General features: G+C 50.0%; 2 protein-coding genes across 2 annotated transcripts; both read right to left on the minus strand.

Annotated features, from left to right (window-relative positions):
* Positions 1–2,475: 2,475 nt before the first annotated feature.
* LOC34617893 lies at positions 2,476–4,757 on the minus strand. Its single transcript, XM_026335755.1, has 2 exons — positions 2,798–4,757; positions 2,476–2,660 (listed from the first exon to the last, which is right to left on the minus strand). Exons 1-2 carry the CDS (start codon positions 4,755–4,757, stop codon positions 2,476–2,478), a joined length of 2,145 nt encoding a protein of 714 aa, XP_026191540.1.
* A 3,790-nt stretch (positions 4,758–8,547) lies between these two features.
* Positions 8,548–10,215, minus strand: LOC34617895. Its single transcript, XM_026335756.1, has 5 exons — positions 10,030–10,215; positions 9,731–9,928; positions 9,311–9,423; positions 8,942–9,201; positions 8,548–8,666 (listed from the first exon to the last, which is right to left on the minus strand). Exons 1-5 carry the CDS (start codon positions 10,213–10,215, stop codon positions 8,548–8,550), a joined length of 876 nt encoding a protein of 291 aa, XP_026191541.1.
* Positions 10,216–12,361: the final 2,146 nt, after the last annotated feature.

Here is a 12,361-nt window from a genome sequence, read left to right on the forward strand (position 1 = left end):
CTGCAATTTGTGCTGCCGGAACGCTACTCGAGCTGCAGCTTCAGAGGTGGAAGACAAAGCCTCTGGCTACACCAGGCAGAAGCCAACTGGTTGCTCTTGCGGGGGCCTGGGGCCTAGCCGCATTCTGCGATTGCACTGTAGCCAGCGACTACTGGCTTGCTCCTACCATTCTTTCCCAGGCACCAGAAGCTCTGTTCTTCGTCCTGGCATGCGCGTCCTTCATCGTTTCGGTGGCTGCAGCTATCCTCTGCAGCCTTTTTAGCTGCACGCATGCTCCCCCTTGCTGGGAACCGGCAGCTGTCTCGGAAGATGGAGATGAAAGGGCCCCGTTGGTGGTTTCCAACTCAGCAGATGTGCGCAATCCCCTTGCCGCCTCTACTCCACTAAAACCTGACACCCCCCCACTTGGAATTGGATTTAGTTGCCCCCACAAACAAACTTTCCCAGCAACAGCAAGCGCAGTGAAAATACATCATCAGCACTCGCAGCATGCTGCGTGTTTTCGCTGCTTTGCGGAAGCCTGCGGCGTGGGTTTTGGGGGCTTGCCCACGGTGGCTTCTTGCAGCGGCCGCTATCCCACAGACCTCCTGGGGGCCTGCTCAGGAATAGCTGTCTCCGACTTATTTGACGAGCTGCCCCACAGCGATCCATTGGAGGATAAGTGTGACATAGATAGCGATAAGAGGGGTTCGCGCTGGTCAGGGAAGGGATGCTGCAAAGACAGCGCCTTTCTTCCCGTGCAAAACCGAGATGGCGGCGTCCTCGCTGGGTTGGCTGCCCTTGAGGTAGGCCGTGCAGCTCTTCTTAGCAAGGAGCAGCAGCAACTGCCGCAACAAAACACTATCCCCGTAGTGGGCGCACAGGCTTTTTCTCGTGCCTGTCATCGCCCCTATGCGGCATCGGCTGCTGAAATTTCAGAAGAGGCTTTCACTTTTCAGTATCTGAGAGCTGATGACCAGGAAAACAAGGAGGGTTCCCCCTTAAGCACTTCATCATCAGTCTCCACAACGGCTTCACTTGATTTTGTTCCGTTAGGTTGGGAGGATGACAGAGACCGAGACGAGGGAAACTGGTGGCCTCCTCGTTCCATCAGTTCTTCTCCCCTACTGCCGGAGTGCACAGATAAAAAAAATGATGCCGAAATAGAGCGCGTGTCGTCTTCCACCTCCGATATATGGGAAGGCCAGAGAGGGAACTGCCTTTTGCCCCCCCAAACGATCCAGAGTACCGCATCCCCGAACCCCTCTCCGTGTTGCCCTCCACCTCGGTGGCCTGTAGTACCTGAAGGCAGATGGAAGCCGTATTTTTTACGCTTGGGCTTTCACTCTCCTAGTGGCTGCAAAAGAGACAGTAAAGGACGCATCACGAAGAGAGTTGGGGACCTAAGTTGGCTCCAGGTAATGATTGTTGATTCAAATGAACCTCCCCACCATCACCTCAGTTTCAACAGAAGAAGTACAATGCGCACATGCGACGTCTGAGGCCAGACTCCCTTACATGAACTTGGAAGCCTTTAGGCTGGTAGAATCTCAAGAAACGAGCAGTCGACATTGGAGAAGACACGAAAAGAAGAATATGACTGTGAACTTGAAAATATAATTGAATTTGGTAATTGTTTTGCCTTGCAGAAGTGCGACAAGGACGCAACAAAGCTTTTTCTAAGGCTTCAATTCTTAAGCCTCCCCAGAACGACCATGTGAAAGACTGCTCCATGCAGTAATAGCTTCCGGTGGAGTCCAGGATACAGTAAACACAAACTGAATACTCTCTTTCGTTCATTCGTATCTGGAAAAAGCTTCGGCGGGCATTTATGTTGCTGTTCGCGAGAGAGTTGGACCTTGAAGAAGGCCCCTAGGGCTTTTGTCATGGAATCACAAAGGGGCATCACATGAATGGTCCTTCTAGAGCCTTCAGCGCTCTGAATGGATTTTATGAGACTGTCTTTGTCCGTCAGTGAACCACCTGGGTGGTGCACTTACGGTTTCCAAGGCAATGCCGAGTAGCAGAGTAAACTTCTGTCAGTTGCCAGAGATACCTGCTTGTGGCTATTGGTTCCGCAGTGGCGGAGACTGCAGCTGCAACACTATTTGTAGGAAGAGTGGGAACGGAGGTTCATTGAGTTAAAGATCCCAAAGGTTCTCAGTGCTCCTTGTCCGCTTTTCCGTGGCGGCTGTGCAGCGGTGTGTATGTGATCAGTCAGCTGGTGGATTCGCATATTGGGGGAGTACCGATTTGGGTACCATAATTTCTAATAGTATGTCTTGTGCTCAGTTGCACAAGATAAAATTAATTACCATTTTAGTTGTTGAAACCTCAATTGAGGGCGACAAAGCGAAAAAAAACCTGATGAAAGCGAAGACTTGTTTTGCCAAATTCTTTTTCATTATCTAGCGTTTACTTCGTCCTCATGGACAAGAACAAACCCCTCTGCATTTGCAGCTGGAGGTTCTTCTATATACCGCGTCAATGTGCTTTTTATGTGGTACTGGCACCACCACTCGTTTGCTCACCCTTGGGTGAGACCGATGAGTCTGTGTGCCTGAAATCGCGGAAGCGGAGTTCAAATCCGCTGACATCTCGCACTGCATCTATAGAGTGCGGCACTTCTCCTCCCATCCAGAGGCTAAGCCACGAAGTCGTCATGAGCAGCAGGTCGTCATCTACCTGAAAGGCAACCAGCCTACACCATACGGGCCCTGAGCTCCAGTAACGAGACAAAGCCACACGGCATTACCGTATCCCCTTCATATCCCCCCTCCTCCGATCGCAATTGCTTTACTAGAGGCATCTTGCGCACTTACCAGCTCACTAAACTTTCCCCGACGCGATTTGGCCGAACGCGGCACTGCTTGCACCCAGTGATCCTTCGTGCGCCCAATTTTGCGCAACGCCTTGTCAAACGCAGCAGCAAAGGAAGAGGGGACCACCTCTGCAATGCCGTGAGGGTTTCCCTCTGTTTTGTTCTTAGGCTCCAGCCGTTTGTCTGCTGGGATCGGCTCCTCATCGAACAGAGCTAGGGTTGGAAGTTGTAGCTTCGCAGCAACTTGGTCAATGTTAAATTCTGTGGGGTACAATGCGACAACAGTATCCAGGTGGGGCAGGAGTCTCCTGTCCTGGGCCATAGACGCAGAACTGGGGCCCTCGTTGAGCCTGCAATTTTTCTCCACTGCTGAGGCCGCCGCCGGTAGCGCCACAGATGCATGTGCGCCTGGTGCTGCTAGCGCAGCAAAAAGTAAGGCTTCCTTAGCGCCCTCCCCCACCCCTACCAGTCCCAGTGTCTGGGCCCCTTCGCTGAGATGCATCCAAAGGAGGGCCCTTGCTATTAGGCCCTGAAGACCGTAAGGGCGCAAACGCATTGCAGCTAGCTGACCCTCAGCTAAGCGGTTTAAGGACGGGGAAGAGGCAGAATCGGCAAGGGAAGGAGGATTACTGCCAGATGGGAGAAGCTCGGGCACAAGAACCAACGCTTGGCAGCTATGCGCGATGCGGTCCGCCAAATAGCGCACACGGGCATCCCTGAGGATACGTCGACACGAAGCAGGCAAGAAAGAGACTGAAGCGTATAAAGAAAGAAGGGGGACTAAAAGAGGTCTGAGAGGCCAAGGAGGCACAGATATCAAAATACACATGAGCTGCACCAAAGGTGCTTGCGCCAAACTTTGAGTCCCTCCGCCTAATTGTGTACAATACCTGGGGCTCAAATTCCCCGGTAGCAGGAGAATACCCCTCAGTTTCTCGTTTTCGGCGGAGTCTCCTGCCTCCCTCTTCACTTTTGTGCAGTACGCGGCCCCTAGTAGCTCGTTCCTGTCCTTGAACTCAGGCATAAGACCCAAAAGAGACAAGAGAGGCTGTTTAAGTGCTTCGATTTGGCGTTCTGGAGTCATCATCTCAGAGCTCTCGGGTGCTTCTTGGGGGTCCGCAAGGCCCTCAGCGCCTCTCTGCTGCACTCCTGGGCCAGATTCTCCGGGAGGCCCCCTCGGACGGCACTGCACCCCGCTCTGCAGGAGACAAAACGTTGAGTTGAGGTCTTTGATGACTTGCGATAGCTCGTACTGGAGCCGTAAAAGTGTACGAGGAGCCCCTATAGTTGAGGCGCTGCAGCGGCCTTCGAAGACAGGCCCCTGCGTCTCTTGAGGCAGCACAGGGGAAACACCGGAGGACTGAGGTGCCGATGGCGCTGTAGACCGCGTCAGCAGCCGCGCGGCCGCCTCGACCTCTTCCTCCATGAGCTGTGCAGGGAGGAAAATGATTTCCCGAACTTGCTCGTCGCGTACCCTAAGGAGGCTTTCTTCTGATGGGGGGTAATTTCCTTCTCCACCTTCCGTGAGACCACCTACGAGTTCTCTTAGTGAGTACAGCTCGCTATCCCACGAAAACTGCCTAGGCTGCTCAAGCCACAGAGGCCGCAGGGAGCTTATTTGGCTGAAGGGACGCGACTGGGGCTGCACCTTATTGGAAGGGGAGTCAACACAATCATGGGTCGTCGTCTCTGCATCTATATCCTTTCTCAAAGACTCAAGCCTCATCCTTAGCTTTTCCTTATGGTGATTGTGGGACTTTGCTGGGTTAAGGCTACTATGTTGATCGTCTGCTTCCTCCAAGGCGGTCAGCTCTCTATCGAGGAGTGCCCTCAATGAACGAGCAAGGGCTTCCCTGTCTGCAGCTTCTTGAGGAAGCGAAAACCCTGCATGCTCTAATAGCTTTGAGAGTTCCGAGGAAGTGAGATCGTGTAGTGCAGTATGCAGTGCTAGGTGCATGTCTGTGGACAGCCTTGTATCCTTGGTAATGCGGTCGGGCACTTCATTGGGATCCACCCCACAAGCATCTGAGCTTTGCGTAAGATTACCATTAGATGTAGAAGAAGTTGCCGTTGAATCAGCAGCACAGAATAGAGGAACATGCGGGAAATTAGTGGGGATTCTGCGGTGCGGCCTGACCCACCGCGGTCCCAGGTGGATGTGCTGCATTCTTTCACGACGAAAAAGCCTCTGTGGGGATCTGAGCCAGCAGGGGAGAGCATTAGAAGGAGCAGATATGATAAGGAGGAAAAGAAAAAGCAGAGTGGCAGCAGCTGCCGCAGCCGACTGGCCAAAGCAGTCCATGAGATCACGTGCACCGCATGGGAGAAATTGCCGTGTGCACCAGGAAAAAGAAGCGAAAACGCAAAACCCGGAGCATTCTGATACTGTTTAAATGACATAATTAGTAGTGGATAGCTGCGGCCCCCCAAATTTGCAGTATGCCTTTGGTCGCTACCGAGAAGGGTTCCCCCTAAACGGCCCCGCAGCCGTAAATAACAGCTGGACGACGCTTGGCGCCAGCTGCTCGCTTTGCTGTGCTCTCCCCTTTTTGCTAAAAACGTAGGTATCGAGTTTATTTACTACCTGTATATCTGTATTCACCATATTCAACGGATGAGCTCGCTTTACATCTTGTTTTCTTGTTTCCTGTGCAGCTCGCCGGTCGTCTCGATGCTGGTACCACGCTTACTTCCCCTAGCCACGCTTGAAATTTGTGAACTTATCCTAGAACTATCCTAAGGTGGCTCTTTTCATGGTGTCTGTGAGTAGACTCTGCCTGCTACAATGGGGTTGCGCCTGGCCAGTCACCCTATTGACCTCCAGGTCATTTACCCTCTGACGAGGGCTATTTTTATGTTTTCCCTCGTCTTAGCATCGGCACTGCAAGAGAAACACCTGAAAAGAGGAATTTTCAACGGCACAGGTCTTCCCCAGAAAGGGCAACGTGTGTCCCTGGAAACTCGCGATTTAATCGATGCAAACAATCCCAGTGGCTCACTAGACCAGCATGACCCAGTGCAGTACTTTGCGCATTTTTCACCCTTTTCTCTTATTCAGGAGGGTACTGTTATCCGCAATTCAGCTACCACTGCCGGAGGATTGCTGGGCCCTTCTGGGATGCCCGCCACCTCCCACAAGCTTGTAGCAGAGGCAATCCCCAGTTTTAGCACGCAGCTAACAGGGGCTCTCCCTTCATCCGATCTACAAATAAATAAAGCAGAGCATGATGCGCCCAGTTTTGGAGTCATAGCTGAATCTATGGAGCCCGACGGAGCCACATGGGATGGCGACGAGCTTCCAACGAGCTCTGATATAGGTGAGCTCACTAGCATCAGGAAAGGTGCGTCATGAAGAAACATGAGAAGCATATTATAGTGACGGTCATATTTTGCTCAGTCTTGGTAATTTTCTGTATGTTCTTTTTTAAAACTGATTGCCTGTGTATCTGTGTGGTAGCTCCACCGAACGCCTCTTCAGCGGACAACATATCTGAGAAAAGTGGTGGTGCTCTTTTTTGGGCCATCCTTGCAAACCTTATTGCCCTTTTCCTCATCGTTGCCGCCGTGCCGTTTATCCTTAGCCTAGTAGGTCTCAACCGCTGCAGAATCTAATCCATGTTCACTTTCGCTTCAGCCAGCTGCAGCAGCGGACCTGGGACTATAAGTGAGCGTCAGAGTGCTATTAGAGGCAACAAAGTAATACAAGCTTGTCCTGATTTTGCCTTCTTATTCTCTAGCTTCGTGTGCACGTTCATCTTTGTTGTTAAGGCTGGAGGACGGGGATGGAAGTTCTGGAAGAGCAACTTACCACAAGGATTTCCCATAGGTAGCTGTTGATCACACGGCTAGGCTCTTTAGAAAGCTTAACTGACACAAGAGCAGACTGCAATAATGCATTTGTTAAAAAGGCAAGTGACTAAAGAAGCTCTAGCTGGCACGTTCTCTGATGAGTGCATTGTTTTTCCACCGAATTCTCAGATCCCGCCGGCCACCGGTACAACACCACTTTCCAGAAGCATAATGTCTATGATAAGCTTTAACTAAGTCTCTCAGCTGTATCAAAAACAGCACCTTCTATTGTGGGTAGCCAAGATCAAGATTGTGTAGCTATGGTGGTGTTCATGGTGGGCGCCATGGGCAGTGGAAAGATATGTTTTCCCCCCGAAAGAAGGCAAGAACCTCACCATGCTAATATTCTTGGCAGGCCTTTCTTTTGTACAGCCTAAACGTGTTTTTTTAATAGGGTTGTGGTTGAGTTCGCTCGTTCCGAATCTGGAGCTGCATTATAGTTTTTTCCATGTGTGCTCGGTTGCTGGCATGTCATGATTAAGTGCAACTTATTGGGGGCAGAGCTTTAAAATTGTTGGGTTTTTCCGGATTCCCTTCTCGGAGGATATCAGGCATAGAGCAGCTTTGAAGGAATAAGCGATATAGGTGACAACCCCAGCCCATGGGTGCCCAGATCTAAGTAGGCATGATGCGTGTTGTACAAGAGGCATATGCTTTTTCTCTAGATATACAATAAGACAAAATGCATAAGATTACTAAAATTTAGTACAGTCAGAAGGTCGAATCGTGGTCTTTAGCTGGATGTGTTCTTGTCTTTCGTGTCCGGACTGTCAAACCATTCTACATAGGATGCAATTGTGATAAATGCTAATACCCATCGATAAACATGGTGACAATATATCTTTACTGCATCTGAGTGTTTTCCAGCGATTTAAACTGAATTCTTTCACCACCTTGTGGCTATTCTTTACGCTGGTGGCTTTCTAAAGAACCAGCAGTTTCCATACCGTGCAGCAATGATGATGAGTCACCACTCTGCCGCATGTGGATACTCGACTCCTCCTAGAAACTTAAGCGAGTAAGCTTTTTGGTAATTTTTTTCCTATCATAGTTATTCGTTCGTCCTAGGTATATGAGCACGGGCGACGTGTTCGAGCGTGTGGCATTGAAGCCCTTTTGCTACAGAAGTTTCCAGCTGCTCATGCACTCTAGTTGCCTAATAAACAATAACGCATCGCTGTCTTCATCGGATACTCGTTTGCTTCAGTAAGTTTCGCTGCATGGGAAGGCAAGTGTGCGTCCAGCTACAGTAAGCTGCACCAGACTATTGGAAAAGACGGTTCGCCTCATGTATTTCTCTGGATGCACGTCTGATGAAATCGTCGAAATCATGGCCGGTAAACTGCACTATAAAGTGTCTAGTAGATGGAAAGAAGTTATCAGGCATGAATAGAATGCACTTGCCTGGTGGATAAGCTGGTGCTCTCCCCGCACAAGACACAGCTGTTTGACGAACAAGTAAACTTATTCGGCTCCTTTCAAAGATTAGATAAATGATTTGCCCGAAGGAATGGATACACGTCATCCTGATTTGCATCCTTATCGTCTTCATTGGTGAAAAAAAAATTCCGAGTACGTCAATGTTCATCCACGCATGTACAAAGGCTTACTTAATTAGGTGAACTTTCAAGGCAGTCAACAGGGCTTCGTTAAAAAAAAGTGGCACAGCGTCCTTTTTGAACGATACTGCTCCTGTACCGAGCTGGACGAGGCACTACGAGCGGTGTGGCTTAGTAGTACACACAAAGATATATTGAATGCCACATGGTACACCTCGCAGATTCTAGTTCTCCTCAACAACGACACAAGCGTGTCAGAGGATTTTGTGCGAGTCAAGATATCCATTCTACTCGCGGAGATACTGGGTAATACACCCCAGATAGCGAAGCTATGTTTTTTCAACATGCCAAAACTCTCTTGAATGTTACATGAAACAAGACACGTGTATCGAGGCAGCGCGGTGTGACTCCCGCGCCGTTGGGTTCGCCGACATGGGTGGTCTGGCTATATGCAACACCTATACAAACAGGGGGTTGAAGGTCCACCACGGGGTTGATGGACACCAGCATTCGGCAAAGGGCAGAGCCCTAGCATCTGCTGGGGCTGTGAGCTAGCACCTCCATAGGGGACAGCTAGACACTGGTTGGCGCCGTGTTGTCCTGCAGCGGAAAGCCGCACCTATAGCAACGTACCGATTTCTACTTTTGGCCGAAGGCAAAAGTCTGAGTGCTCGCCAAATCTCCTCAAATAAAAAGGATTCCAGACACCCCCCCGAAAACAAAGCAAACGTACCGTATTGCCCTGTAGGCATTCGCGGACTCTCCCTCTGTCTGTAGGCTTGCATTTGAGACGAGCCAACTGGGTAGTTGGAAACGGGTCGATGATAGCTGTGGGCTGTGTGCGTGACAAGATATGGAGCGGGAATGGGGACCTCTACGGGTTGCGTGTGTTGGCCCTGACGGAAGATGGGTCTAACAGAGGGCGTCATGGGAATCGGCACAAGGTGGTCGCGATAGCGGTTTACAAAGTAAGGCTGGTCGACATATTTAACCCTGAATAGATACAGGAAAAAGAAATGTGAGAAAATAAGAAAAAACTAGTTCTCCCGCCAGCAACAAAAGTGTACGAAGCGGAATTGCTTTGGGCGTTACACAGGCTTACACGGGCCTTTCGAAAGGAACTGGAATATCGATGAAGTGTGGCTTGTTGTTGAGCATATCTTCCTTGATTATCTTTGGCTCCTGCCTTATTTTATACACTGGCACGTCTTCGTACTTCACAACAGTCAGCACATACAGCACGCACTCGGCATGCGAGACTCGCGGCGCTACTCAGGTACCTACGCGGAACTGCCGATTAGGGAGTGACTGCCTCTCGAGGATCATCAGGACCCTGACGAACCTGTACGTTTGGCACTCTCTTTTCCACGATGACTTTTTTGAGAACAGGGTTGGCCACCTTTTTGAGCACTCCTTGGGGGCACTGCAACAAAACTCACATTTTCGAGAGTTGTCAGTGGCGATGCTTCATTTATTTCAAACTACAGATAATGCCTCAGATATTTGCTTCCAATAGACTTACGTCTACAACGGACTTTTTCACCACTGGCTTTAAGATCTCGTGAATCTCATCCACTTCTTCATAGCGATCCACTATCTTAATGATGGGCACTTCGACGTATTTGGGGATGTACTTTGTTTCAAACCGAGGAACATATGTTATATTCTCTCGTATTTCCTCTTTCGGGACAACCTTAATGACTTCAATCACTTGAGGGACCTGCAAAAATACCATTAAGCCGCAAAGGTCGCACGATCATACTAACGATGTTTGGCGACACTGCCTCCTAGGGGGCTTCATAGCGTCAACTATATCCGCACCTCGACAATGACGTCATTGTAAAACACTTCTGGCACCTCCACAAACTTTTCCACTTCCTGAACAAACTCTAAATCAACAAATTTGAGTTGTTCTTCGACTGTCATTTTCGGCACAACTGTGTCCACCAATTCTTTGGGGCCCGTAGTGTCGATTTGCGCTGCCTTCTGGCTCTTCCGTTTGAACATTGTTTTCTCTGAGTCCCGGGCGCCTGAAAAAAAATCAAGCTTCAATAAAATTGTTCAGGCTTACTTTTCAGTCAGCACTTCTGTCTCTAAAGTAGAGAAGGGAACAGATATGTGGTGCTAGTCTTGTGTGTAGTTGCCATTGCACCAAAAGCTCACTATTCGCTCCAGCTATGCCCCCGAATACGCGACTAGGAACCTGATGCATAGCCTGTGCCCCCAGCCCAATCCTCCTCTCCATGATTGGCTGTAGATTGCCTGGACTGAAGGTCTTGGGCATTTGCTGATAGTCCCGCGTATCCCTTGTCGCCTCCGGTTCTTCCAGCTGCCTCGCCTGGGTGTCTCGCTGCCAAGTGGGAGATGTGATTGTTGCGGTGTTTTCCCTGTGGCTCGCTTGCACCGAATCACGCATGTTCTGCGCTTCCCCCTGCGATGGCGTCGTGGGTTGCATCGCTGGCCTTTCGTTCATCTGTTCCTCACATTGAAGATAGTCGTAGACGTTCACCGTTGGCCATGTATCGTCGAAGACATTACTTGTTCCTGAGCGGGTGGTTTCCCTTGCGGGCGTGCAGCTCCTTTCGGAAGCAGCGCTGCATTTGAAAATGGAACAGAGGCGCGATCCACAGGAGGGGCGCGGAGGTGTGGGGGCCGGTGTCGCTGGCCTGGATTGTGCTTTCGTTGTTTCAATCAGAAGGGTTCCTCCGTAGAGGCGATCCCCCTCATGAGCCTGTTAAAGCGGGGAGACAGGCACATACAACAGACGCGCTTGAACTTATCTTTGCACAATGTGAGCAGCATGGCGAAAAATTCATTGTGCACTCTGAAGCAGTTGGACGAACAGACCAGTGACTTCAGCGGTGTCACAGCCAGGGTCAACAGCTGTCTCAGAGCTAAAACCAAACATTCCATCCATCCGCAGCGAGAAACCTCATGGAAGGATTGTTTACCCCTGCAGTAAAGTCTCCATCCGTTCCTCTTGGCCCTCTCTGAAGTAACAGGACAGGAGGGCACGCAGACTGTGGTCTGGGCAAACAGGGGAGACAGGAGGTTGATCTTCTGTACACTTAGGCTAGAGGAGGGTTGAATATTGTCGATAGCACTACCAAGTTCTCGCCCTGTGAAGGACTCACGCCAACAAGTCCAGGGTGTTGGGGAATCTCAGGCAATAAGAGCTTCATCTTGTGGGTCCAAGGCTCGCAAACCACCACGGCTGCTTAAAAAGCTCAATCTCTCAAAGCAAAAGTCTGCAGAGTGCTTGCTGGAGCAAGCAGGTAACGTGCTTTTCCACACGAACTGGCTTGTCTGTGATGCTCGTGGGATGGTCGGGCTTCCGATTGTGTATTCCAGGAAACGGGAGTGTCTCACCAAAAGGGGGAGGCTAGCTGTGCAAAACAAAAGGCAAAAACCACACCCTTCAAGAAGAGTGGCTGGGTGAAGTGTTGAAACGTCACTCGAAAACAAAACGACGATGGAGCCTTCAGATCTGGTAAGGCCTCCCTCCACCGCTCAAAACAGATGGAAATGCTTTTCGTTTAGCCCCTCATCATCATCAGCCGTACATTTTGAGAAAAAATAGGCGCAACATCTATTAGGCATTCACGATTCAATGTTACGATGCTGTATTTGCTCCGGTCAGGCCCTTGCCCGGCAACTGCAGCGTTCGGTCGGCCCCGCACTCCGCGGCAGCGGCTTCAAAAATCATGATCCGCCCACCTTGTGTCTTCCATTAATTAAATAAATAACGGCGTATTCTTACTTAAGCATAAAAAGAATTTTTCCGCCTGTTTGGAAGATGGATCACACCTTCATGCTGACAGCCTTAACTGCTCATGGTGCCGCTCATTAGGGACTCTGGGAAGTCTCCCTCCGGTGACTTGCTCCTACCAGCTGCACCTAGTTTCAGCCAAGTGTACACGCCAGCCATCGAGCTTTGAATACAGACTGTCAGTCTTCTGAGATCTCAGGGCTTCGTTGTTGGTGTAAAAGAGTTATTACACAGCTCTTTACATTCACAGAATTTTGTAATACAGAAGAATTCTCTGCCTCACTCCCTGAGCATGACCCGATTCTGAAACTCGTAATTGGTGTTTTGGTTATTCAGCTGTGAAACGGTCGGAAATTTATACAGATGGCAGAAATAGTAGATAGA

Source organism: Cyclospora cayetanensis, unplaced genomic scaffold (genome assembly GCF_002999335.1).
Source record: "Cyclospora cayetanensis isolate NF1_C8 unplaced genomic scaffold, CcayRef3 CcayRef3_contig_8, whole genome shotgun sequence".
In the NCBI taxonomy this organism is placed as follows: Eukaryota; Apicomplexa; class Conoidasida; order Eucoccidiorida; family Eimeriidae; genus Cyclospora; species Cyclospora cayetanensis.

Bases quoted from the DNA above. Each gene is read 5' to 3' on its own strand.
- LOC34617893 (XM_026335755.1), bottom strand. From the start codon at position 4,757: ATGCACCTAGCACTGCATACTGCACTACACGATCTCACTTCCTCGGAA. The intron at 2,661-2,797 runs GTGCGCAAGATG...CCTTTCAGGTAG, and splicing joins AAAGTTTAGTGAGCTGGTAA to ATGACGACCTGCTGCTCATG.
- LOC34617895 (XM_026335756.1), bottom strand. From the start codon at position 10,215: ATGTTCAAACGGAAGAGCCAGAAGGCAGCGCAAATCGACACTACGGGC. The intron at 9,929-10,029 runs GTGCGGATATAG...GTATTTTTGCAG, and splicing joins ACAATGACGTCATTGTCGAG to GTCCCTCAAGTGATTGAAGT. The intron at 9,202-9,310 runs GTAAGCCTGTGT...GTATCTATTCAG, and splicing joins GTTCCTTTCGAAAGGCCCGT to GGTTAAATATGTCGACCAGC.